Source organism: Vidua chalybeata, chromosome 3 (genome assembly GCF_026979565.1).
Source record: "Vidua chalybeata isolate OUT-0048 chromosome 3, bVidCha1 merged haplotype, whole genome shotgun sequence".
Classification (NCBI taxonomy): domain Eukaryota; kingdom Metazoa; phylum Chordata; class Aves; order Passeriformes; family Viduidae; genus Vidua; species Vidua chalybeata.
This window is the reverse complement of record NC_071532.1, coordinates 47,583,031-47,609,910: the sequence shown is the minus strand read 5'-3', so window position 1 is coordinate 47,609,910 and position 26,880 is coordinate 47,583,031. Positions and strand designations below refer to the sequence as shown.

At 40.0% G+C, this 26,880-nt stretch overlaps 1 protein-coding gene across 1 annotated transcript; it reads left to right on the top strand.

Moving 5' to 3' along the window:
* The first annotated feature begins 4,262 nt into the window (after positions 1-4,262).
* Positions 4,263-4,932, top strand: SAMD5 (sterile alpha motif domain containing 5). The gene has a single exon (XM_053937508.1). The coding sequence runs from the start codon at positions 4,291-4,293 to the stop codon at positions 4,930-4,932; it is 642 nt and encodes a 213-aa protein (XP_053793483.1). The 5' UTR covers positions 4,263-4,290.
* The last annotated feature ends 21,948 nt before the right edge of the window (positions 4,933-26,880 follow it).

Genomic DNA, 26,880 nt, shown 5'->3' with positions numbered 1-26,880 from the left:
CAATTGCTTTGACCAGACAAGAGGAAGAAATTCTTAATGGTGAGAGTAGGTCAGTGCTGGAAGAGACCACCCAGAAATACTGGGAACCTCCATGCCTGTGGATTTTCAGAAGTCAATGGGGCAAACCTGTCTGCAACCTGATCAGAGTTTGCAATTATGTCTGCTCTGAGTGGGGTATGGGACTAGGTGACTCCCAGGGGTCCTTTCCAAACTAAATTTTCCTAATCTTCTATGAAAGAGTACTTTAAGTAATGGCCATCTGATTTTTTTAATGAGGAAAAGTTAATCTCCAGAACACTTAATAGATAGTACTTTCCATTAGAGTTAATACAGCTGAGGGAATTGACATGATGTATATCAGTTTTTGAAGTTCTAAGTTTATTTCTCTGCAGAGTTTACATGGCCAAATCTTCCTTTAGATGCTGAGTTATGTTTCTATCTGTTTTTTAGGATTAACAGTTCAGGTAAGATCATTGGATACATTCAAACCTTCTCTCACAGTCATTGTTATTTTCTTCTGGACTCTTTGCCAATGTATACCATGTACAGTCAAATAATTGCAACATTTTACACACCAGTATAAATAGCTCTATTTACCGGAACTAATAGCCTGGTTCTGCAAACATTTGCCACTGTGTATGAGGAGTTCTAGTGAATTATTCAGCTTGTGTCCTAGTGGAAACCCTAGAGAAATATTGTAGAGTCTGGTTCTATTATTTAAAAAAAAGCATAGAAATACTAGCTTCCACTCGTTCATGGCACGTTATTCTTTGCAACATAATCATGGGGTACTCATTCTGTCTGTGAATCTGAGTTACCTGTTCGACCTGAACATCTTCACAAATATCTTGATGGATATTTGTGAAGGTGTTCAGATAGAACAGGTGAATATCAGATGAATGATATTCATTCATCCTATGAATGTATATTCATATGTGAGTACTCAGTTCTAAGTGTTTGTGCTCTTGTCTAGTTTTTTTCCGATCATCTAGTATGTGAGTGCATGACTCAAAACACTGAACAGTAGTCAGGTATCCAGAGCAAATGCTGTGCTTCTTCCTTAATGTGTCAAAAATCAAATAAATCTTGAATGTAGAAAAAAATACACAACCCTAAGTTGTTTAAAGCATATAAAGGAGTTTTTCAAACAGAGTTTGCTGTTACCAATCAAAACATGCCTCCATTTTCTGCTCTGTCCTGCATTTTTGACCTGCTTCTTTCTTTGCTCTTGAATTACCTTCCCAACATATTGACTACCCTCCCCCATATTTGGTGTTTTCTGAGAGCTCCCTGAGTATGTATTCCACCTTGGCAATGGGAGCATCAGTGACAATGATGAACCCTGAGGAACATTCCTTCTAACTACCCACCCAAACCTCGAGTAAGTCCTCACAAAGACTTGCCCCAGATTTCTCTGTGGGGTTGAGGTGAGGTAGACCAGCCTCTTGTTTCCTGGACTTCTGATTGTTTTTCTATTTTTTTAATTGTTGTTTATTTTTGTGTTTCAAAGTCCCATAAAACTTTACTATATTTGCTGACAGGTGACTTAATTTTGTGAAACCAAAATCAGTGTGAAACAACCAGAGTTTCACAATGTTGCAACCTTGCCAGCCTCCACAGTCCCATGGGAATGCACCACTTCTCCTGCCACCCCATCAGAAGGGTCTTGGCCTTTCACTAAGCAGATCCAAATCACAACATATGCAATATCTTAAAAGCCTTTCAAGACCCTTCCAAAATGCCCACATAAATATGATATAATTCAGTATGTATTGTCAATAAGACCCATACATAGGGTCTGCATCAGTCAGTTTTTCCTGCCTCTCATACCATCAGCTGCAGCCCCAGATCACAGAACCTCCTTGCTAGTTTTGCCGGTGCTGTCAGTCTTTCACCCAGGTCTGTGAAGAGAAGATAATTGCTGCATCAATCTGTCTCTGGGCTGAGAAGAGAGTTTGACATATTATGTGGTCTGAAAGGAAAGTAAGATTCAGGGGAAAAGAAAGAAAAAAAAAAGGAAAAAAAAATGAGGCTAGAAGGAGATTTTAAAAGAATTAAAATGCTCTTCCTCCTTTTCTCCTCCTTTAGCAGGTGAACCGGTGATTCCCAGGCTTTATACCCAGCGGCTGCATTTTAACCGCTGGTAAGTAGCTAACCTTTCCAAAACACCTTGCAGTGCAATGCTTTCTGTGAGAACGCCGCTGTGCTGCGCAATCCTGTGGCGAGCTACATGAAGCCTGAGGACAAATGTGCGCCTAACTCTGCTCAAAAAACCCCTCCAGGAAACCCTGTATGAATAACGCCCCCCGCCAAATTACAAAAGTGGAGGAGGGTGCCCCTCCTCTGGCACCCCTGCTGCAGGAGGCTGGTGGGTGCCCCACCTCCTATCCCCAGCTTCCCCCAGCCGGCATGAGGAGCGATCTTCGCAGGAAAACAAGTTTCAAGCAGTTTAAAATGAAAATGGCAGGGTGTCCCCGCCTCAGCCCCTGGGGGGTGGCGAGGGGGGCCGGGGGCGGCGGCGGCGGGGCCGGGCCGGTGGCACTTCCCGTGGCGGCCCGGCGAGGGCGCTGCGAGCCCGGCGTTCGTGCGCAGCGCGCGGCGCCTCAGCGGCCCCGGGCGGCCCCGGCGGCGCGGGGGGAGCGGGGCCGGCGCCTCCCGCCTGCCCGCGCCGCTTCCCGGGCAGCGCCGCTTGCAGGGGCAGCGCCGCTCTGCGCCCCTGCCACCCACGAAGGGTCCCCCTTCCACCGCCAAGGGCTCGCTGCCCCCGTCGACGCCGCCGTCGGTCCGGCTGTCCCGAGGGCGCTGGGAGCAGCTCCCCGGGCCGTGCCCCCTCGGCGTTTCCTTGGCGCGGGGAAAACGGGGACAGCAAGCCCAGCGGAGAGCCCGCGGAGCGGTGGCAGCCCCGAGCCGCTGCCCTGCCAGGCTGCCTTGCCCTCCGGGCCGGCTGCACGCCGCCTCCCCGCGCCCCCGGCGTGTCGTGCTGGCAGGCGAGCGGCCGGCGGCAGAGACCGCGGGCTGCCGGCAGGGAAAGTTGGAGAGGCCTGGGGGAGAGCGGGGCAGGGGGCTGGCAGCGGGGTGGCGGGCGCCGAGGAGGAGGGGGGAAAAGCCGCACCGGGAGGAGCCGGAGGAGATCTGCGGGCGGCGCATCAGGCGCCTCCGGGGTAGAGGAGAGGGAGGACCCAGGCGGGGAGCACCGCTCCGGGTACCGGTGGCCGGGAAGGGAGAGCTCCGGCGGCATCCGGGGAAGGCGAGGGCAGCGCCGGTGACCTGCCGCAGATCGGCTCATCCGCCGCCGCCGGAGGATGCACGAAGCGCTGGCCGCCCGCACGGCCCCGCCGCCGCCGCCGCCTCCTCCCCAGGGCGGCTGCGGACAGCGGCGGGAGCGCCAGCAGAGATAGGGGGACGTGGGGAAAGTTGTGCGGGCCGGGCGTAGGGCTGCGTGCCCCGCTGGGGCAGGAGGGCACCACCGGCATCAGCGCGGAGGAAGTGGGGCTAGAAAGCAGTTTCTGGTCGCACTGCCAGCGAAGCGCATTTAACCATCATTACGGGGATGAAGGGAAACTGGGAAAGTAACTCGGAAAAGTGAGTGGGATTTTTTTTTTCCTTTACTCTGTTTTGCTCCTAATCCGAAAAGAGCCGTTTAAAAGGAAAGCAAAAGCCGCTGTGTGCGCCCGCCGCTGGGAGAGGCACGGGAGAGGAGGGCACTGCACACCGGCACCCCTGCACACGCTGGGCGAGGGTGCGGGATCCTGCGCTCGGCTCTCCCCCGACACCGTCGTGCACCAAAGCAGCTACTTATAATAAACAGATTCATCATACGACAGAGCGCAGGAAGGTGAGACAGAGCAGAAACAGAAACTAACACTGAAAGGAAGAAGGAAAAAAAAAAAAAGCAGCGACTGCGAATTACTTCCAGAGAAAGTGGGTGGATGTTGTGCAGCAGCGACCTGGGATTTTAGGGGATGCACCCTTATATTTTGCTTCTCTTCAGTCCGAGCCTCCCTTCTCCGGTGGCAGAAAGCGGCTGTACTTGGTACAAGAGGAGGAATAAGCAGGAGGGGTTCGGTCAGCAGTGCTTGCTGTGCCCTACTGATCTCCTTTAAGGATTTTTTTTTTTTTTTTTTTTTTTTTTTTTTTTTTTACTTTTCCTGGTGGATGTGTTTTTTTGACCTTGATTTTGAGACCTCTTACTTGCATCGCAGTTTGGTGGCTTTATGTCCTTTGGCGAGAAGTGGAAAGGGGGAGGCTGGCTTCAGTGCTGAAAGTTGCGATCGTTATTTTGGAGCCAGCATGTGCACCAACATAGTCTACGAGTGGCTGAAGACCCTGCAGCTCCCCCAGTACGCAGAGTCCTTCGTCGATAATGGCTACGACGACCTGGAGGTCTGCAAGCAGATCGGCGACCCGGACCTGGATGCCATCGGCGTGGCCGTGCCCCACCACCGGCGCCGAATCCACGAAGCCGTGCGGCGGCTGAAGGAGGCGGACGAAAGGGCGGCGGGGCTCTACTTCACCCTGGAGCCGCCGCCGCCGCCCCCCGTCTCCGCCGGGCGCTGCCCCCGCCGGGCGGGGGGGCCGGAGGAGCCGCGGCGGGGGGCGGCCCCCAGGGCCCGGCCCGGCGGGCGGCGGGGGGCGGCCGGTGGCGGAGGGCTGGTCGCCTACCCCAGGCTGAAGCTGAAGATCATGATCCGGGACAAGCTCGTCCGCGACGGCATCAACCTGAGTAAACCGCCCTACTCCAACAAGGTAAGAGGGTCCCCGCCGGCCGCCGCCCCAGGAGGAGCCGTGACTGTCGGGTGTGGAGGAGTAGCGGGGCGGCTGGGCTGGAGATGGGGGGTCCAGCACAGCCTGGTCCCGCCTCTGCCATGTACCGGTGCTAAGTTTCTACAGTTTTGCCAATGGCGTTTTGGAGGGGAATATGGTAGAGATTGAGCTTCAGCAAGGTGTGAAGAGTAGTGAGGCCAACAAAGGTCAGATCCACCAGCACTTTTGGTACTGGTTGTATGGCATGGTGCTGTATTTTGGGTTTGCCTCCCATTTTTTCATTCACTGTTTCTTTTAGTGCAGTTTAGTTTAAGGTGGGAAAGTGGAAATTGACAGGATGGTCTTAATGGTTTGTGCATTTCTTTGTCTTTTCTGTGAAACTTTTCCATTGTGTTCAAGAGGGATGGCTTCTCTCATCTTTTGCTAGTGGTCATGTTTTAGTCGGTTTCTGTTGGTGAAATGGCTCCTGAAATAAGTGGTCATCTGGCTGGAAGAAGAACTCCAGCAGCTGAATCCAACTGTTGCCTGGATTTATTTGCTGGAATATGGTAGTGACTGGTGAATGCCAAATCTATTCATCAGGCTTCAGCACAGGTCAGTCAGTCTCCAGGATGCACAGTCTGCTGAAAGACCAGAAAAGGGTACATCTCAGTAGAGTCCATTCCAGTCTGATGAAGCCTCAATGTTTACGTAATTCTAATCTTTTGAAAAGGTTATAATGTAAGATTCATCAGTTTTGGAAGTTTGAAATTGTTTTGTCTGAATTTTTTGGTAGGATTCTTGCTGAAAATGTAATATGCAGAATAAGTAAAACAATAGAATCAAATGAATAATACCATGGAGAAGAAAATTATTTGTGAAAGAAACTAAGGTATTATAATGCATGGGGGTTTAAGAGTTCAGGATGAAGTGCTTCAGAGTAGTTTGATGACCCACGTTGCCCATCTTTTCTTCAATGATTTGAAGTCTCATTTTTCAGAAAGACTGAGCAGTTGATGTTGACCTTCAACTTGTGAGTACTTTTTCTCTCTGAAATGCTTATGAATGTAAGGAAGCAAGGTGATGGGGAGGGCTGCAAGTCTGGGTTTACAGAAATTTGAGGAATTAAAAATGAGAGCATATTATCTGCTGTCACGGACATGGTGGTGAGGATAATGGGTAAAATTCAACTTGGATAACATTGTGAAGGTGCAGATAATAAAACTGCAAATTTCAGTATTCCAATTTTTTAACAGCTTGGTGACAGAGGCCCATAGTCACTTCTCAAGTACAGCACAGTTATCTGGTCTGGGATATTTATTTGTTCCCTTTTCCTGAGCTTCTGGCTGAGGACATGGTAAGAGACATTGTGTCAAATTTAACACTCATGAACATATAGTCTAAGTGCAGCATATTCCAAAAGTTACTGTATCAATTTGTGGAGATTCTTTTCCCCCCATGGTTTGGAGTAACACGTGATTAGATTGAAATTACCATTACATGTCTGATATAAAAGAAATTCCATGGAACTTGTGGCTTGTCAGTGTAGCTGCACCACATTACCACCTCCATAGCTATGTTTAATTTCTTTCATTTGACTTTGTGTGTGTTCTTAGTTACCAATTCAGTCTTTCCAAGTGGATCATCTGCCTTCTCTCTGTGGTATTTTAAAGTTGTGTAGAAGTGGCACTTTGGGACATTGGTTTGGTGGCAGACTTGGCAGTGCAGGGTAACGGATGGACTCAGTGGTCTTAAAGGTCTTTTCCAACTTAAATGATTCTATGATACTCTTCCATGGGAATTGTAAAATTTATAAGATGCCAGCATATGACATCAAGGCAATTCAAATCCTTGGCATTGATTTCTTCTTTTGCTCACTTTATTTTAATTTGATGGGTCTGATAATGCAGATTAACTGTCAGGACAAGCTTGACTTACACAGAAAGCATCACTCAGCTTTAATTTTTTAGAATCTAAATGTAATATTTTGAAAGACAAAGAGAAACAAAGTTTACTTTCCTAGTTTTATTTCAGGCTGTAGTGTCAATGTATTTATTTTGGATAATAAATGCATATAACATCATTTTTTACAGTAACAGAAAAAACTTTTCTAACTTCACATTGTAGCATGTTGTAAGAAAACATAAATCTGGCAAGATTTGAGTATGTGTTGCTCAACATGCATTATTCTGAATGCCACCCACTGTAGCAATCTATCTCCAAAATGGCTTAAAGTGAATAGCAAAAGATTACGTCACTGTGCATTATTAATTGGATGTTGTTTAAAACAAGAAAGATGAAATACTGTATTTTTGCATCTGGGAAAGAGCCATATTATAGCAGTGTCTCTTAAAAAAAAAAAAACCAAGAAAATCTAAAAAAGCCAACAAAGCCAAACTTTAGAAAATTGTGGGTATAATTTAAGCATTAGAGTTTTATATAGAATATACAGCACATGTAGAATATACAGGCTTCTGCATATCAAAAGAAATTGAATGTATTTTCTGCAGCACACAGGATTGAAGAATCAACTTGAAGTTTATGTCATGGTTTTTTTGTATACATTTACCACTCATCCTTGTCATGTGGACATTCTGGAGTGAGTCACTAGACCACTGACTTATTTGATATCTATTTGCATTTCTCGTTCTGCTGAGCTGCATACTAGTCTTCTACTTCCATGGCTTACATGGAGGATGCCATCTTTTCTTCTTAATATCTATGCATGGAAATTAGTATCTATAAAAGGAGGAGCCTTCTGATATGTATGTGTGTGTATGTGTACATATGTATATGCATTTCACTTGCTTCCTGAGGAGTACTTCTTGGACTCAATTAAGAAGTTCTCAAGCAAGATTTGGTGTTTTATTTTAAAACATCCCTGAGAACTGGAAGTGTTGCTCCTGTGGCTTCTTCAGAGTCTTTTGCTAGCTGGCTGAGCTGTAAACGTGTCAAAAGATCAAAAATTAATATTGTACGTGGCTGTGGAGATGTTAAAAGCATCCTTTTGCTGTCATTCCTTTTTGCTGTAGTTTCAGATGAAAGGTGGAACAACAGAGTGGGCAGAATAGAAATCTATTGCTATGGTAAATTTTAGTTTAACTTTGATTGCAGTCAGCAGAAATGGCTAACAGCTACTTAGTGGAGCTTAATATAAATCCCTTAAACGACATGCAGACTTGGAATTGAAGCCATGTGTGTGGGTGACTTCAGACACAGAGAATTATCATAAGCCATCTTGATTATTTCCATGGAGAATTTGAATGAGGCCTCACCTCCTTATATTGTATCCTATGTGTGTTTCAGGTGAACCAAGGAACATAACTGTAACTGAGGAGAACTCCAAAGGCGTCAGATTTTGGTCCATGTTGATAATGCTCCATAGTACTCAAAGCTTTATGTTTTAGTTTTTTCACCAAGCTTGCTATTGCTGGCTGGTACCCTTAGGAGTCTCTTATGTCTAAGCAAATTCTTGTGGAGATGATGGGTTTTAATGCCCTTCAAACAAGAGCCCATGGCCAAGTGAATCATCTTGTCACCTTGAAACAATTAGCTGCTCAAAGAAATTATCTTTGATGGTTATAATTCTATCATTAATTAGGAAATGAATTATGTGCAATGTAGAAAGACTTTTAACAGTCTTTTGCCCCTAGAAGTTTTGGGAAATGAATTGATGGCAGAAGGAAACTAAAATGAGCAGACCCCCTGTGTTACAGTGAAGATGAATATAAGAAAACACAGCACTGATCTGAACCAACGAGATCTGAGAAGTATAGCCATTAACTCCACAAAAAACCACTTCTTTCTTTGGTGGGCTTATTCCAAAATGAATAATGTCCATGCTGGGTTTGAGAAGGAGTAAAGTCACTGTGGAAGGGAGAGCAGAAGGAGTAAATGTCACTGTGGAAGAGACAGCAGAGGAACATTCAATTTTTGTCAATAAAAAGACAAGTAGGGTATCTTGTTGTGGAACATGCCAAGAGAAATTTAGTACTCTATTTATCTTGAATATAGATTAAGTGACACTTAATAGTTTACTGTAATTTAATTATTATTTCTAATTGAAATAAATGGCCTGACCTATTTCTTGAAGAACTTTATTCAATTTTTCATCTGCATAGAATTGCAACATACATGCATTAAACCTCTCACACCAATTAAGATTACTTGCTTAGCCTCAGTAAAGTTATAGTCATGGAGATTTCAATATTTATTAGAGAGAATAAAACTGTAGTGTGACATATGTACATGTGTGTGACCTCATTGTCACTCACTGTGCTCTTTGTGATTATCAGCATGCTTGGAAAACAAACACTAAAAATTCAGATGCATGAGATCATAATCTCAAGAGTTCAAGCAGATGTAGAAAAGTAAAATGTCATATCCGAGTATCTGCTTAAACACCCAAACACATTCTTTTTAAGTTATGTGCTGATAATATAGCACAGATTTGTGGTTCTGATTAAGTCTTTGTTTAATCCTTGCCACTACAAAATGAGGTCTATTTCACATAAGTTAAGTTGTCAGAGGTAAAGAAGCCAGCAATACTGCTTTGAAATACACTGGTTCAAGCTGGGGCTGGATAATGTAATCAGTACTTTAGATATAGACAGAACTGAATTCAGCAAATTAAAAACTGTGCTTAAAATATTGTGCTTTGAAGAAATGGTAACACTCACCTTTACTGGAATTAAACATGAACCCTTTTCTAAAGACCTGGCTGCTTTAGAATAACTGCATCAACTCTGATTAGCAGAGCGTTCTCAAATATGCCTTGGGGAAAGCTGCCTATTGACAGAAGTACTAGTGCATTAAGTAGTAACAATATTTTCATGGCAATAAATTAGCAAAGCTACAGGCAACATTCAGGAAGTGAAAAGGGATTTTATATAAGATACCACTGAATTTACCTGACTTCACAACTCTGTTTTCTTATAAAGAAAATGTAGCACCTCATATATTTGGCAGCTGTTTCAAAGTCCCAGTTTATTAAACTCACAAAAACAAACTGGAAAAGATCTTTCAATCAGCCCATTAAAGCAAAATGCTGCAGAATGTGAACAATACAGTACTATATTGTATTTGCATTTGAATTGTTCATGAATATTTTAAAGTGTGTTCAATCTCCTCTGGAAATGTTGAATGCAAATCTTCATAGATTTAATTATTTTTCAGTTAAGAGGGAAGGAAGATCTCATTCAGGTACATTACAGGTGGCATCCTGATAGAAGATAGTGTCAACTCCACAGCTTTCTTGCCCCCTTTCCACGATTGTGTTAAGAGTAATTTCTGAGCTCTGATCTTGGTGTGGGCTGGCAGAAGAGCTGAGCAACTGCCCTGCAAGGGGAATCCTTCCTACATCCTCTACAAGGCTCTAAATTTGAAGGAAAAGCTAAACTTAAAGGTTCCTGGCAAAAGAGAAATGCCTAGCCTCTGGTAGTTCCTTGAGGGCTTTTTCCTCCCCCCAGAGAACTTGATTCAGTCAGAGTTCTGTAGTGCAAAGCTGAACTGATTTTTCCCACCTACTGTGGAGTTTTGTGTAAATACTGCACCTCAAGAGGGACACCACCAGCAGTGTGACAAAAGTCTGTCTTCCAGTTTCACTTCCACACACTGATAACCTGTCTTGTTTTAAATAAGTTTGGTAATCATGCCTTTCTGAAATGTAAATGCATTTTAAGGAAAATATTTATGTTGATAACCCTACCCCCATAGCTTCTGCCTCTGCCATACGTAGGATGTAGATACACACAACTACACATGTGGAATACAAAAAAAAAAACCCCAAGGTAATTTCTCACCAAGGAAGTAATCTTGTGACCCATGTTTCTAGTTTTCCATATGACCAATATGAATATCTCATATATTCCATAATATGGGCAGCTGTGTCCCTGATTTCGGACATGGAATTGAATAATTTGTTTAAAGTCGTGACAGATTTTAGACAGATGAGGCACTGGGACCCACTGCTGCAGTGTCTTTGTCTATTGCCTTAGGATTAAGGGTAAACTTCCTTACATGTAAGTAACAGAAAAGTGATCAAGGAATAACTGGTGGCCTGGCTGCATGGCAATTAGTTATGCTTGTTAATTTTCCGCGTTAGTTATACCCTGTGTGCATATGTCATTCTGGAGGGTCCCTATCCACTATGGTGTATAGATCCATACATAGCCTGAAACATACTGACAGCCATTACAGAGTTTTTGAAAAGTGCAGCAGAGAGGTTTGAATTGACAAGAATTATATTATTTTAGATTAGGAATAAATTTATTATATTACTTGCAGGAACTCGCTTACTGATTTGAGACTCTTCTGCAGCAGAAGAGGATGGAATGTGTTAATACTAGAATGTAGGTTCAACATTTGAATTTCTTGCTTTGTCACTTTGAATGAGCCCCTCTGCTTGGTGTTTGACAAAGCTATCTGTTCAATCTCTTTGTCTAGGCTAATATGACATCTCATATTGATGTGCTTATCTTGACAAATGCGGTGGCTTGTGTACCCTGCAGGAATTGTCTTTTATTAAAAGAGGACAACATGGCTATGTTTAGCACTGCCACGTTATTTTGGGAATAGCTGTGCAGCAGGAAGGGGAGAATCGGGTGAACCTTCCATGACACTGGCAGTCTGCGAGCCAAGTCGGCCCAAAGCTGTCTCCAGTGACTCATCCAGCCTCTTCAGTTTGTTACTTGCAGATATAGTAAAAAAACTTTTCTTATGATTTTGCAAAACAAAAAGAAGTGGCGTGTCACGTGAAACACAAGTAGAAGGGCCTTCAAACAGTATCTCATCTTCATTCTCACAAACTCAGCACCATGGGAATGACAGTGATTCATGCCTCTCACAGGAGGCCTGTTCTTCCAGTTGGTCTCATTCCCAGTGAAGTCAGTGGGGCTTTTGCCAGGGATTTCATTTGATGATGCTTTTTGAGTGAGGTGTTCAAATTTATATCACCTAACAAGCATACCCTTACAGGCTCTAATTGTGGTGGTGGATAAGAACAGGATTACATGAGTTTAGAATGGTAAATACAACAGTGGCATAAAAAAAAAAAAAGAACTTTTCAGAGCTTTAAGTATCATCATTAACAGCTCAAATAGTAGTGAGGCAGACTTTTGAACATAAATCTTATGGGTCTGTGCTAGAATAAATGTTTGGTAAATATTCTCTGAAATCTCCACTAATGTGTATTGGTTGGAGCTAAGATAATTTACAGCTGTCATCTCAGCTGTAAAATCAGGGAGAAATAGCAATAATATATGGCAAATAAACCTTATAGGCAGATACAAATGTATGTCTTCTACACATTTGGGTTTTTTCCCAGAATAATTGCATTGGTTTTGAGGAAACACATCCTGATGCAGGCATGTGGTGTTATCACTGCATATGATGTCAATCTTTTGGGGAAATTAAGTCTGGTTCTGTCTGTGCCTCAAAAATACACAGTAAACTAAGCCTGGTTAAGAAAAGAGCTAAAAGGCTGGGAAAAGAACCCTTGCCTTTCAGTCAGGGGCTAAGGAAAGCTTGTACTGTTTTTTTTTTTTTTTCCCAGAATTAGTTAAGTGGCCACTTGGCCATGCTTTCACATGCAGAGAAGGAAATATTTATATTAGGAGAAAAAGGCATTGAGAACTTCAGTGGCTGAGATCTGGAACTAGGCTATTCAGGCTGTGAAGAAGGCCAAAAGCCAGTATAAATAAAAAACTTAATAAGTATATTCCATAGAGGAAAAAACAAAACAACCTCCAGACAAAACTAGGAGTGTGTGCCATTTTTTGCATCAGTGCCCTTAGTTTCTGGGTAGAGGTGCTGGAAGTAAAACCTCTGCAATAGTAAGCTCCTGACCTTTGGGCCCCACATTTCCCAGCTCTGCTGTTCCAGAGCCTTCTCTGTACCCTGGAGCTATGCATTCCCTGACTTCTCCTAAATTATCTCCCCGAAGTCTGCCTCAAGATACACTATCTTCTTCCCTAAAAGCAATCTCTTTCCCACCCAAGAATATACATATTTTGCCTTTGGGCTCCCTAACATTTTTTTCTCTTAATCTACATTCTGTATGAGATTCATTCCATTTCCTTCTCTTGCTGCCCAGTGTCTCAGACTGTTATTTGGATCCATCTCTCTATTCCCTTTTGTTCTAATGAGAAGAGAAACTTTCTCTCCCACTCAGGAGAGTGGGGTAATCACTTCTCTGCCCATTGTGCTCAGTGTCCCCAGCTGATTTCCCACTGACTTACACAGGTGGCTGAACCCAGATTGTTCTCATGAAACGAAAGTCTAAATTTTGATGTTAAAAAAGTCAATCTTAAAACTGCCACAAACAGCAGTCATCCAAAGTCCCTCCAGCCCCAGTTTTGTGGCAGAAAGAAGGGATTGATCTAGGAAAAGAAGGATGTATAATAGCTTTTGAACTGCTGTATGATTTGGTCTTTTTGAATCAGGACTCAATGTATTCTTAAAGAAATAAGTTGTAACCTCAATACAAAATGCCTTCAATGCAAAAATTTTGAAAGGCTTTTCTTTTTGCATAGTTTTCTAGTTCTAATAGTATGATCATAATAATTGCTTCTAATTGCAGCACCTCTGAATTCTTGTCCTGTTGTTTTTTGTTTGCCAAAATGTTTTTCTTGAGCTTTTATTTAAACCTTTTCTACTTATAATTGCTTGTATTGTACTGCATTAAGAATTTTTATACAAATGCATCTCTGACCTCTTGTTTACCTGTAGTTAAGCTTTCCTCTAAATATCCAGCTATTAGTTTAGCAGAGGTTTTTCTGCAGTTAGGGAGTTAAAAGTACAAGAATAAAGAATCATCAAGACTATCATAGGTCTTCATGTGCTAGTTCCTAAGGTAAAAATTTCAACCTAAATATAAGGGCAAATGGCTATTTCAGCCTCTGAGTCTGTATTCTTTCTCATGTCATACCAAACATCAGATCTCATTTTAACATACTAACCTGTGGAAACTAATGGTGGAAATTGAGGTTGCTAACCAAGAAGATTTGTTCCTTTTAAGGTATTAACACTTAAAAGAGGAGAAAACACAAAATAAGGAAAAGGGACTAAAACAAGAGTAATTTTGATTTAACCTGCTGTTTTCATGTGAAGAAAACTTATTGGACTTTCCTGTGATAATTTTAAATAAAATTTTGCCAAGAGGACGTTTCAGAGAGAGCATTTTCACATGCACTTAGTATTTGCATAGTGTTAAAAATAATGCTCTGTAGTTTGTAGAGTAGGATGGAGCAAGAGGAAGTTTGACAAGAATACCACTAGCTGGTTTCTGTGCAGTTCTAAAAATTACACACAGTAGGGACATACTTCATAGACCCAATGATTAGAAGTGATAAAATGTGTATATGTCATTGCCACTAATGTCAAAACCAAACAAGCCCCCCCAGTTGCACATTTTATATCTCTTCAAGAAGTAACATTTGTATCCTTAGCAAAGGTTAAGGCAAAATTCTTCAATATTTCTCAGGCTTGTGGTCTAAAAACTCCTAGTTTGAAGCAATGTTGAAAAATTCTCTTTTCAGTTGTGTTTTGGGTCCTGATGCAATAGTTCCCCAGGAATTTTTTTTTGTTCTTTGATAGAAAGGCACGTATGTGCCATCAAGGGAAAGGAAGGGAGCTTCTTTGCTATCAGGCAGCAATGAGAATCAGCTGAGCCAGGCTTGCTTCTAAGTGCTCCCAGGCTGGTGGCCTCAGTGCTCATTTACCTCTATAAATATGAGTAGCACTACATAACCTTGAGCCGTGTGGGGATATTTTTTCAGGGGAGTTCTCCCTGCAGTGATTTTTGTCATAGGTAAGTTTTATGCATGTCATTGGAAACAGGGATTATCATAATAAGAGGTGGTCTGAATCTCTTGTGAAGGTTGTTTTATGCTGATACTGTAGCAAGTATGTACTGGTTTGGGTGTTGTGCTTTTTATAAAACATGGTCTCGCTTAAGAAATTGGGTGGCTTTCCTATGAGACTTCAGTAGCAGTATAAATTCACCTCTATGAGAAGTTGTAAAGGATTGAGTTGTTTCCCTAAGGAATTATTTCATCATAGAGCTGGAAACACACTTAAAAGAGAATTTATATTCTTAACTTATGTATGTTAAAAAGAACTGCTTATGCAACCACTGGCTTCATTAAGACAATTCCTATGGTGTCTATCAGGAAATAAGCTATTGCTGTATATCCTTCCTCTGTATGTGTGTGATGGGTTTGGAAGAAGCATGATTTTGTCTAGTTTTTTATAGAACTTGTTTTATAGACCTCTCAGTGGCTGAAATTGATGTAATAGCTAATATTATTGATCTCATTTTGGAAAATAAGGCAGAAATTCCTTTGTGCTGAGTGTATTTCTTCCTACGGGGACAAGGAAATTAGTGTCATCTTTTCAATAATAAATAGCAGCTTTGTACTTACAATGAATATGAATTAAATTCAAGGTGAAGGTAGTGAAGGAATTTCAAGAGCTTATTGTTCATTTCTTCTCCTTGTATCTCTTGTCATGTTTGCAATTGAAAAATGTCTTTCTCTAATTTGAATTTGCCATACAACTAGACAGGAACAATGTGATACTTTTACTTAGTACATTCTAAGTTTAAAATATTCCTTTTTTGTTATTTTTTTTAATAGTTTATGCAGTATGAATATATGCTTCATGTACTTGATAGTTTTTCATTTCATAGATGTTTAATTTAAAGTGTGCATGTGTTATTTCTAGGTAAGTGCAAACTTTGGTTTGCCTTCAAATCAATAATGGTACCTAAATTCTGCTCTAAAGTTTTAGAGTTGGCATCTCAAAAATGACTTTCAGAATGACTCTGTTGTTCTCACTAGCACCTTACTACTTTAGACAGCCCCTCCCAGAACTTATGTGCTCTTTGGTAGGTTTTTTTTTTTCTGCTGCTCTTTTTTTTTCTCCTTCACTTTTTGATCTCTTTTCCTTTATTTTAATATGTGTTTGTCTTGCCAAGTGTTCCATTTACCAAAAAAAAAAAAAAAAAAGGCCCTAATTTTCTCTAGACTCTTTCAGATAGCTACCTGAGTAGTAATTATCTATTAGTGATTGTGTTTGTCTTATGGACAAGAATAAGGTAACAGAGAAATATATATGGCTTTAATGTTGCATGGGTTTAGGGGCATGTATGAATATTTAAAAGCATTACAAAAACCCCTAAAACTAAAACCTGAACAAACTGCAGAATTGAATTTTTGTCTTGCTGTACTTTCTTGAGGTCTGCTTATTAGCTGCTTGGAGGTGAGACCTATAAAATATGTAATTTTATGTTGCTGGATAAATAGCTCTTTGATAGAGGAGGAAATTTCTACAGTATAAGTGTTATCAGTTATCTTTTCTATAGTAGGGTTTTCAAATTAAAAGCATATTTACAGTAGATTCTGTCAGGTTTGTAGGCTATGGCCATTACTCCTATCATGTGATGGGAAATTTTGCTATTGATTTTGTTGGGAACGAACTGAGGGTTTTTCCAAGGAGCTACAACTGTGCTTTCAAAGTACTAAATAAAAAATGTAACCATTATGGTTTCTGGTTGAAATCTTGCCTAGATTTAAATGTTTTTTGAAACATATTTTTATTAGCTGCTATTTTCACGAGCTGATAAAATCCTTTCTCCTTGGAATGAGCTGCTGAGATTGTGGGTGCCTCTCCCCCCCCATACCTAATGTTGTCAGTCAAATGCTGTTAAATAAATCTGTACCCATTTTTTTCTGCTTATTTGCTTCTTTCTTGTTCTTTCTCACTCTCACCAAACCCCCCTGCTCCCCCCAGTGCCCACCCACCCCTTTTCTTTTTCCAGTTTAGAGACTCCTAAGTTGTAACCTGTCAAACAGTCTGGTGAAATTCTGGATGGTTTTCCATTTTTTTCAGCTAGAAGTTAGGGAATAGAAAATGTCATCAATAAGAAGGAGTTGGTTTTTTTTTTTTTTTTTGGTACATTAAAAATATTGGGAAGAAGTGGAATAAATTGATAATTGTGTTATAATTATCTACTGATGCTATATATCTCTTTCAAAAGCATTTTTAACTGATTTAAGAAGAAGAATATTTTTAATTATTGGTGCCTTACTAGACTTAAACTGCCTGGGAGGAGCAAAACTGGAAAGGCAGTATGAGCTATAGTAAAGAACCTGCAAGGAAGCCAGACTGAGGAAAGAAGGGTTTTTGCACTGTGAGTTTGTATCATGCTGTTCTGGAACTGTATGCCCCAAGGACAAGGTCGCTCTGACTTTGGTGAAGGGGTGGGATTTGTTTGGACATGGGTAGATTGGTTTGCTTTTGTGTCTGGTGGAGAATTTCCTAAAGGTGCAAATTTTACCGATATTTTAACTAATTTCCTGTTCTTTTTTTAATTTCAAGTCATGTGTTCAGGGGAGTCGTTGGCTGTCTGCCCATGTGCTCCCTTGCTTTTTTCTTCAGAATCTATGGTTTCTGCTCTCTCTTCTGATAAATACACACATTTTTTAGACCTGTTAGCCCATTGCTTGTGCTCATGTAGACCATCTGTCTGGAAAAAAAAAAGGCCTGAAAGGGTATGCTAGTAACACCCTAAGGATGTTTTCTTTCCATGTCCCCAAAACTATATATAAAGAATATTTAAACCCTGGCTTTCCAAATACTGTCAGCATCTCTTAAATACAAGAAAAAATTGGACAAGAAAAGCATATTTTTTTTCAGAGGCTCATGTTTAAGTCACAGCTCTGGATGTTGTTTAGACAGCTTGCAGCTGAAGAATGTTTCTTGCAGTTTTATATAAGCTTCTTCTTTTCCCCTATACAAATAAGTGGTAGTGCTGCATGGAATTGTGTATTTCTAAGTACCTGAAAAAGGAGCAGTTTTCCATGTGTTCCCTTTCAATGTATCTCAGATTTGACCAAGTGAATGTTGCCTAAGTTGTAAAAATAATTCTGTTTATGTGACATCAGATCTACACAGGGAGTTAAATGTCCTTCTGCTGTTCAGCTAATTGGTAGCACTAATCCTTGGAAGTTTTTGTGACTGAAATACTTGTCCAATACCTTTGAGTAGAGGTGACATACTGCTAAGTATTTTTTTCCTGAATTGTAAGCTGGATTTTGAAACTGGTGATTGACAAGCAGTTGTATAACTTTTCAAAGGTTACATTACTGGTGATCTTAATCTTGGCTATTAATTGTTTGACAACTAAGCTGTCTTTTTCCTGAATCTTCCATGCAATAGTTTTAGCTTGTTACTTCTTGCCATGTCTGCCATGGTCATGGAGAATAAAGGTTTTTGTCTTCTCTTCTGGTGACAAGCTTTAGCTACCCAAGGATATTACAGAGTTCTACCTAAAGGTGTATGCTTAACTAATAAAGATGGTTCATTAATTCTTCTCTTAGGTTTTACTTGCTAGGTCAGTTCTTGTTCATTGAAGTTGGTCCCCTCCCTTGTTGGACTGAAGGGCTCTGGCTGTTGAATCCCACTGGGGCCTTGCTGGTGTTGTGCATAACTCTTTGCAGTTGACAATTTGTTTTGTTTACCCCCACATGGCTGTTATCCTTTTCTAATGTTGTGATACTGCCTTGGATCCACAAGTGACCCTGAGACCTTGGGTAGCAGAGCCAGAGGTTTATTTTATGTCATTGGTGTATGCAATGCTTTGTGGTTAGTTGTGCTTTTCTTACTGTTGTCCCTGATGAATAACATTCCTGTATTTACCAGGCTCTCCCTCCAGTATAAGCCATTTGGAAGTCTAAGCCTGTTGTTCTGTACGCTAATGCTCTATCCAGTTGAATGTGGCCTACTGATATAAAAAATAATTCCATTTCTCTACCCAAGTCAGTACTAAAACCAGATTATTGCTGCAATGAGGATAGCCCCCTGCAAAACTTGTCTTGATATCTTTTTGTTTGTAAAAATATATTTTCCTCATATTTTGTACTCGTTTGTTATTTTGATTTATACTGTGCTTTTCTAATCCAAATGTCTAGTGAAACAACATCAAAAGATACAAAGAAGTTAATTTTTGGCATTTGCTTATTTCCTTTCTTGTGGTAACTTTTTGTCTAGTATACAAAGAAATTAGGTTGAGTTGACATAATCAATTCTAGACAAGTCTAGGTTGACTGTTTAACATCTTGTCACTTTTTGATTAATGACACAGAAGCATTTTTATGTGGGAGGATTAATAAGTATTCTCTGTACAGCATAAAAATCTTGTTTCAACAATTACACATTTGTTTCAACCTTCTGTTATCTTCATTTACCCAGAAAGTCACAGCTCTTGGTCACTTACACCACCAGTTTTGGGCAAGGGTAGCGTGTTTTCTTGCTGAGCAGCAGCCTATCTCCTTGCATGCAGTCTTGATTTCTCCCCATGCTGTGATCATAAACCCAGCCTTGTAGGTGAGCACCTCTGCACAGCTGTTAACCCCTACATGGATGACAGTGTCTGTCAGACAGAAACACCTGTGTGTCCTCTGTGTTTCAGCTCCTGCTGGTTTTCTGGTGGGTAGAGGGAACTGAGGGTAACTTTGTTCTCCACTTTAAACACTTTGTTCCTGAGCAGGATTAGCCTGTAGGTGCTACAGGACTATGCATGTGCAAAAGCAGAGTCTGCAAAGGGTTTATCCACAGTATTTTGAAACATTGCACAGTAATTTAGCCAGGGGAAGGGATGTGCTGCTGAAAGGAATCAAGTTCATGGAAAAGCCCTGGACAGTTCAAATGCACAAGCAAGAGAAAAGAAAGCAAAAAATGTCACTCTTCTGTTTCCTCAAGCCTTAGCAATAGAAAGGAAAAATGAGAAAAATCCCCATGTGTGCATCTCTGTAGTGCTGTATATCTAGTCCCTACTTGTATAATCAGCAGCTCTTCTGTTTAATGCAGTGGGAGCCCATGCAGTGTCTTTGAATGTTGTCTGCATTATCATCCTAATGGACTGAATATGTTTTGATATACAAATGCTGATCTTAATTAGAAGGGGGCAAGCTGCAGCATATTGGAGGGTTTTTTTTTTGTGCTTAATTGCTGAACCACACATTCATCTACTTAGGTGAACTTTGGTGTTTTCAACAGTTTATTTTTAAATAGCAAATGTTCTTAAATAATACTGATGTTACCCACTTTGACCACACAATTCCTGAAAACAAGCAGTTCAATATATTGCTTTTAGGGGAAACATTTTGCAGTTGTTCCTAGCCTGGAGCTTTGGAGAAATTAGGAAATGACTTAGAGAAAGTTATAAATCTGTGTAAAGGGGCTTTTAGATTAAAGAATACTTTTTCAATCATGACTGTGGCTCATAATAGGATGCTATAGAATAGAATGTACAATCTGATTGTGTAGAAATTACTGTGTTGAAGTTGGGGGATGTAGGGCTGGGTGGGAAGGGAAAAAAAGGGTTAGGCGAGGAAAGGAAAAGAAAAGGCAAAGTGTAGTTTTTACCTTGTTCTCTTCAAACTCTATCCCTGGAGGTTCTGCAGGAAGGATGTGCCAATTGTCTCTTACTGTTTGTTTTTTTGTGTTTTTTTTTTTTTTTTTTTTTTTTTTTTTTTTTTTTGCTGTGTCATCAATTGAAGAAAACCCTCACCAGAATAAAAAGCAATTTTTATTGTGCACTAAAAGACACTTCAGTTGAAGTGGACAATGACATCAGTATGTAAGTGTGGAGGAATCTTTCTGACTTAGGAACTGGTTTATTCTTATCAGTCATCCTAAGAGAAGCTCTGCAAGATCCTCAAAAGTGCTTTTTCAGTTTTTTTAAATAGAAGCTGTCTTCTAATTTTCAGCCTACATTTATTGTGAATTTGGTTTTCATATTTTAAAAAATATGAATGACCTTTTAAAGTTTAAGTAGGTTATTGTGTAACAATAGAACAACCCCGACACAGTGCCCTGTGCATATTCTCCAACATGGGTGTATCTCCTTGTATGAAGAGATTAATTGCAACAACAGTCCCCATTTGAGGGATAGCTCAGACTCACAGCACAGTGAGAGCAGGTGTATCTCTTCAATGCCTTTATTCTGGTAGCTGAAAAAAGGAAAGCTCTCCTGGTTTCTCTTTGTTCAAGTAGCCCACAAATACTGTGATATCCCTTTCCTGCTAACCCCATATAAGTTTGAATGTGGGTTTGTTTCAGAATTTGTAGTCTGGTGTTTTATGAAATGTCTAGCTAGCATACGCTTTCATATCTCTAGAAACATTAAAGTCTTTTCCTGTTATGAGGCATTTAATTTTTCTGATTTCCTTTCAACCTCTTCTTAAAAAACATACATTTCTAGAAGCCAGTTTTCTTTTTATTACTGAGGAAAAACAGAAAATTGCTCAAGTAATGTATAAGCATTTTCTTTTTTATTTCCTGGGTTTTGTCTTGTTTTGTTTTCTCTTTTTAAAATGATATACAATGTTTTACTACTTGGTGGAATATTCTTGGACAGTGTTGTAGGTGGTAAGTTATCCCAGGTGTCTTGAAGTTTTTAATTGCAGGTCCAAACTGCGTATATACCATTGCTGACCTTTTCAGTTTTTGCTTCTAGCACTTAGAACATATTTTTTTTTTTAATCAGCAAGTTTGGTAGCCACATATATTACATAAACAAGCAGGGGTGCCAAATCTGGTTCTTGATGTTCTTAATTTTTTATTTACATATCTCAAAGCAACTACTGCAATCCCTGCCCCTACTGCTTTCTTAGATAAAGTAAATGTTTGTAAAGTCAATTTTGCAGGGCTGCAATTTTTGGCAACAAAATAATTTTGAATACTGGTAAGGGAATTTATGGATTTCAATTACAGTTTGTAGTATATCATAATTCTAGTTTTATACCCTGTGCAGTTCAGTGTTTTGCATTTTTAATGGGTATAGAGCAGTAATCATAAAAGTGATTCAAAATGCACCCAGTAATTACAGAGATTTGCTGTTGCTTTTGCATTAAAATGATTATGATTTACAGTCAACAAAATTGCACTCTGTGGTTTTACTTCAGATACTCATGCTATTACACTGCTTATTAGTTATGGTCAGTGATTTAGAACTTAAGAGCTACACATTAGAAAGCTGTAAAATTAGTTATTTTTAATAGATGATAACAGTAAATTTAAAAAAGACTTTATATTAGTTATAATCTTGTATATTAAAGAATACACATGTAGCCCTTTGTATCTCCTTTTGTTGCTGGAAATTAACTACAGCTAAAATGACTTAGATGGACTGCAGTAGCCAGAGTCACATACATATGCATATGGGTTTTTTCCTCTTTGTTTATTATGGTCTAAGAATTTAAGGTTAGCTGCCAGCTGCCTTTCTGTTTGGCATGTAAAGCAGGTTGTTTTCTTCACCCCTTCCCATAATACCTTAAATGCATATCTAGGTATATATGAGTTATTGGAAAGGTAGCTAATATACTGAAGTTTTCAGCACTTAAAATCATACAGAAAGGAAGGTCTAATTTACTTGCAAATTATTTTAGAATGCCTTTTGAATAGAAAAAGTATATAGAGTTTTGCTCATAGTTCCTCTTTCTGTCCATTTTCTCAGTTTTCTGTATATTTTTTTGTGATGACCTTCATGCATCAAAACTCAAGAAGAGACAACTACGCTTAAGTAGTATTATTTGAATGGACCCTACAATTAAAATGAAGAGAGACAATTTACAAGAGCATGTAGTGACAGGTTGAGGGGGAATGGCTTCAAACTCAAAGTGAGTAGGTTAAGATGAGATATTAAGAATAAATTCTTTACTGTGAGGGTGGTGAGGCACTGTAAACCATTGCCCAGATAGGTGGATCCCTAATCCCAGGAAGTGTTCCAGGCAGGTTAGATGGGGATCTCTGAGCAACCTGGTTTAGGAGAAACCTGGAAATGTGTCCATGTCAGTGGGGTTGGAACAAGATGGTCTTTAAGATTCTTTCCAACCTAAACCATTCTAAGATTCTGAGTTGGGCTTTGGGAACTCTGAGTTAAAGCTGTTTTGATAATATGTTTCTTGAGACTATTCTTGAGTGTTAGCATAGAGAGCACTTTTCCTATTAAACTTGGATTTAAACTAAGATAAGATAGTGATCAGGTACATTAGAAGTCAAGTCACGATGTAAAACATACTGCTGTAGTTACTGATTATATACCTGTTAGTTTGGAATAGTGAATGAAAAACTCAAAACTAGAGAGGTTTCTGAAATTTTGAATGACAGTGGTTTGTTTCTACATGCTCTCATGCAGGGCCTTTATTATTTTTGACCAATAGTATTGCAAGAATAAATGTAGTATTTTATTTTAGCTTGTGTTTTTTCTGGAATTGTACTTAATATAACTGTTGAATTAACATTTGTATTTATACCACTGATGTAAAATGTTCTTAAGAATGGTCGTGAGAAATTTTCCATATTAAGGTTCTTCATCAAAAAGTGGGTTTTGAAGTGCAACAGAGATCACCTCAGTACTGGTTGCTTAGGGTTTTGCACACTCTGGCAGATTCTCTCCAGCCTGGCACCTTGTTTAGTGGTTATGATAGTGTGAGACAGGGTGCATTGGAAATTGAAAATAGCAAGATTTTATCTTTATCCTTTTCTTAAGGACTTAAGTACTTGTAAAATCAAGCAGGAGAGATGCCAAGCAAAATTGAACCTGAATTTTTTTTTCACCATAGACTATTTCTGTTTAGAGATTGTTGGATATTTTTTGGTTAAAATTAAGCATCTGAAGCGTTCCATTTATATTCTGCCAGGCTCCCTGCAGAATCTCTCTGATCTGTAAAACCTCATCTGTTCATTTCTCCTCCTCAGCTTCTTCACTGGAGGATCTGCGAATCCCTAGCTGGTATCCGTCCCCAGTTTCTGCTGCTGATCTCTGATATATTTGTGAAGCCCCGATGGGTGTCTAGGGTGTAGCCAAAACTCCAGTGTTTGAAGCCCAGAAATTGTCAGGATGAGGAGGAGTTTGCCTAGTAACTCTGTAACAATTTATCCTGTAACTTCATACTCATAGCTGCTCAGTGAGATTGCATTCTTGCATGACTAGAAATGTCTTTTGCCAAATTAGATTTTAACTACCGTATTTTCACTGCATTAGCTGAAGTAGTCTATATTAGAATAAGGCCCTCATTTTGTAAGCAATTTAAACAAACAAATAAAGCCCCAAACCCAACCTTTTTATTAGGCAGTTAATTTTAATTTTTACTACCTTCATCTTCTCTGAGCACAGACACACACAGAAAACTCCTCTTTGTGTCCTTTGAGAAGGGGTTAGCTTTGATTTGGATAAATCCTGTGATGTGAGCAAGTCCATGGTCATGTGAAGATGGGTGGCATATGGAGGTGGAGTAGAGGCAGAGACGAGGACATAAGTGATGCGGGAATTCACAAATGCCTCTTTACAGTCAGAGTTTGACTCTGCCTCACTATACCATGTGACCCTCTGTCCTCTGCACTGTACATTCATGTTTTGTGAGCAGGATTATTTTAACCAAGTATTAACTGGGAGGCATAGTGTGTGATGGATGAGTAGCCAAAGACCCTAACAGAGTCCTTTGCTCAAACAAGCTTTTTTGCCATTTGTCAAGAGAATTCAAGCTTGCCTGTTTCATAATAGCTCTGTATTGGTGGAGATAAAAATGTTGGGCAGTTTATTTTTTGATGATTAATACAGTAGATTGTGTTGGATGGGTTAATACTTGCTGCTAGTAATTCAGTGGTTTCTCTGCTTAGATTCTCTTTTCCATGTAATACAGGAAGGACAGAAAAACTGAAGACCTTAAGTTTCCAATAAGTCTGTAAAGCACAAACATCTGCTGGAGTCATGAACTGTGTATTGACTGTGTTTGGTAACAGGGCAAAGGCAGCTGATCATGATCATCCTTCCCTTAATTACTTTGTCAAATGTCACTTCAGTTCTGTGTAGGGAAAAGAGGAATTTCCTTAATGAAAAGGAAATAAGATAAATAGCAAGAAAAAATGGGATAGACTGATAGTATGCACACTGCAGCTCTTAGTTTTATTTAATCATAATTGTCAATGGTCATGTTAAATTCTTTCTTGCAAAGATCTCAGTACCGTTTTTTTCTTCCAAAATAGACAGTTTCTAGTTTTAGTTTCACAGGCTGTTGGCCTGGTAGTTACCCTAAGTGAATGTAGGTCAGAGTTTAAATTTGGCTGTTTCTTTTGATGCTTATTTTCTCTAGCCTTATACTTATCCACCAAATATTATTTTTAATATTATACCAAGTATTATTTTTAAAAGGGTCTTAGTGTTTTTATGCAGCAAGATGAGAAGGAGGTATACTTTGCAAATGTGAGTGTCCATTTTACATTTCAGTAAGCCAGATTTCAGATGAATCTATCACTTGAAGCTCAGCCTAACAATAGAAATTACATTTGAGGCCTTTAGACCTTCATGGGGCAGTAGTAATCTGTAGCTAATCTTTATGTTAGCAAAATCAAAGACTATGTTAATGCATATTTAACCCTGAAATACTTTTACATAGTCAATCCCTCTTGGAGTAGAATATAATGTAAAAAGTGTATTATATCCTGCTAATTCTGTTTTGATGGTTTAGCTTGTAAAGCTTAAATAAGGAATTTGTGGTCTAAAAAGGCAAGACAGAAACAGACCCATGACTTTTTTTACAATCGTGATCTCTGCTTGTACAAAGGAAAAGTGAGATTGTTTCGTCTTAAAGCTAACTAGATAATAGCAGCATTATTACAGTTCCGACTTGGGTGTTGACTCAAATTCTGCTGGGAATTTTCTGGACAGCAAGGCACATATGTTAGGTAGATGTACAAGTTACACTTTCACTGTCCTGGAGCTGAGCTTAGTCTTTTCGATTTGTTAAATAATGTTGAGTCCCCTGAGCATTTCTCTCTGTGGGAGTATGACAGCAATAGTTTCCTGTGCAAAACAACCCACTAGAGCTGTTTTCTAACACTTACTATAAAAGTGTCTGTTTGCCTTAAGTCATGCTGAATTATGTTAGCCTTTTAAAATGAAATATTCTGAAACCAGCTGCATTTACATACATTAGCTGAAGCTGTCTAATTAGCTTAATTAATTAGCACAATTAGCTAAGTCTTCATTGTTCTGTAGAGGTAGACTGCTGGGTAAGCCTTTGGGCTCAAAAATAGTATTTGAAGTACCTGGACTAAACTAGGGTAGACAGGGATGAACTGACTAAATTTAAGATTAATCTTGGAAGTAGTAAAAGATGATATGGAAATTACTGAAGACACAGGTGGGTTTAGTCTGTATGTATAAAGGAGATCCTTGAGTCTGCTCAACTCTAGGATGTAGAGTTGTCTCGTATTAATACTTAAATGAACTTATATGAACAGTTTTCCTTGTGGCAAATACAGAACATGAGTTTGAACTGTGACTGCATATGAGTTTGAACTGTGAACAGTGACTGCATATGAGATTGGAGTGTAACTTGTTAGGATTGTTTAATGAAACTTATCAAAAAAAGGTCCAGTCACTTTTATCTTCTTTTTACATTATCAATTCCATATATGTTACATGGGAAACTTTTAGGTGCCTGCAAATGACGCTCAGGACACTGGAGATTGCCAGCAGTGGAAGCTGCCACATTCATCTGTGTTTTGGATGTCTGGGCAGTGTCAGTTGGCCGATGGTAAAGCAGCATCTTCTCTCCGTCTGAGAGCAGCACACCTGCACTGTTGGTGTGCTTACACCTGCAGCTGTCTCAGGTTTCCAGGCCCTTTCACAGCATATCTGTGTGCAATACAGGCAAACAATGTGCTGCTATTACCATATAGAAGTGTGCGCTGATTTTCTCGGGCTGTCCAAGGGGCTGGTGCTTTCTTCGAGGTCAGGTTGCTTCTGTAGGGATGTAGCTGTATTCTGTCTGTCTGCATAGCAACAGTGTATAGGGTTGGGATTTTTGCTTGACTGCTCACAAAATTTGAGGGGCAGGGTTTGCCACCAATGTCACAGAACTTTAGCAGAGTCAGTGCAGAGTTGAATTTGGTATGTTTTGTCTTGTGTGTTTTTTTCATGCTAAAAAAGTAGTAGCAGATGAACAATATTGAGTAAAACAAATAGCGATTTATGTTGTAGATACTGTAAATTTTAAGGCATGATGTGTGGTAAATTATAGTGTCACAAAATAGGTTTATGGAGTCTAAGAAAGGTGAGCCACTTCATTA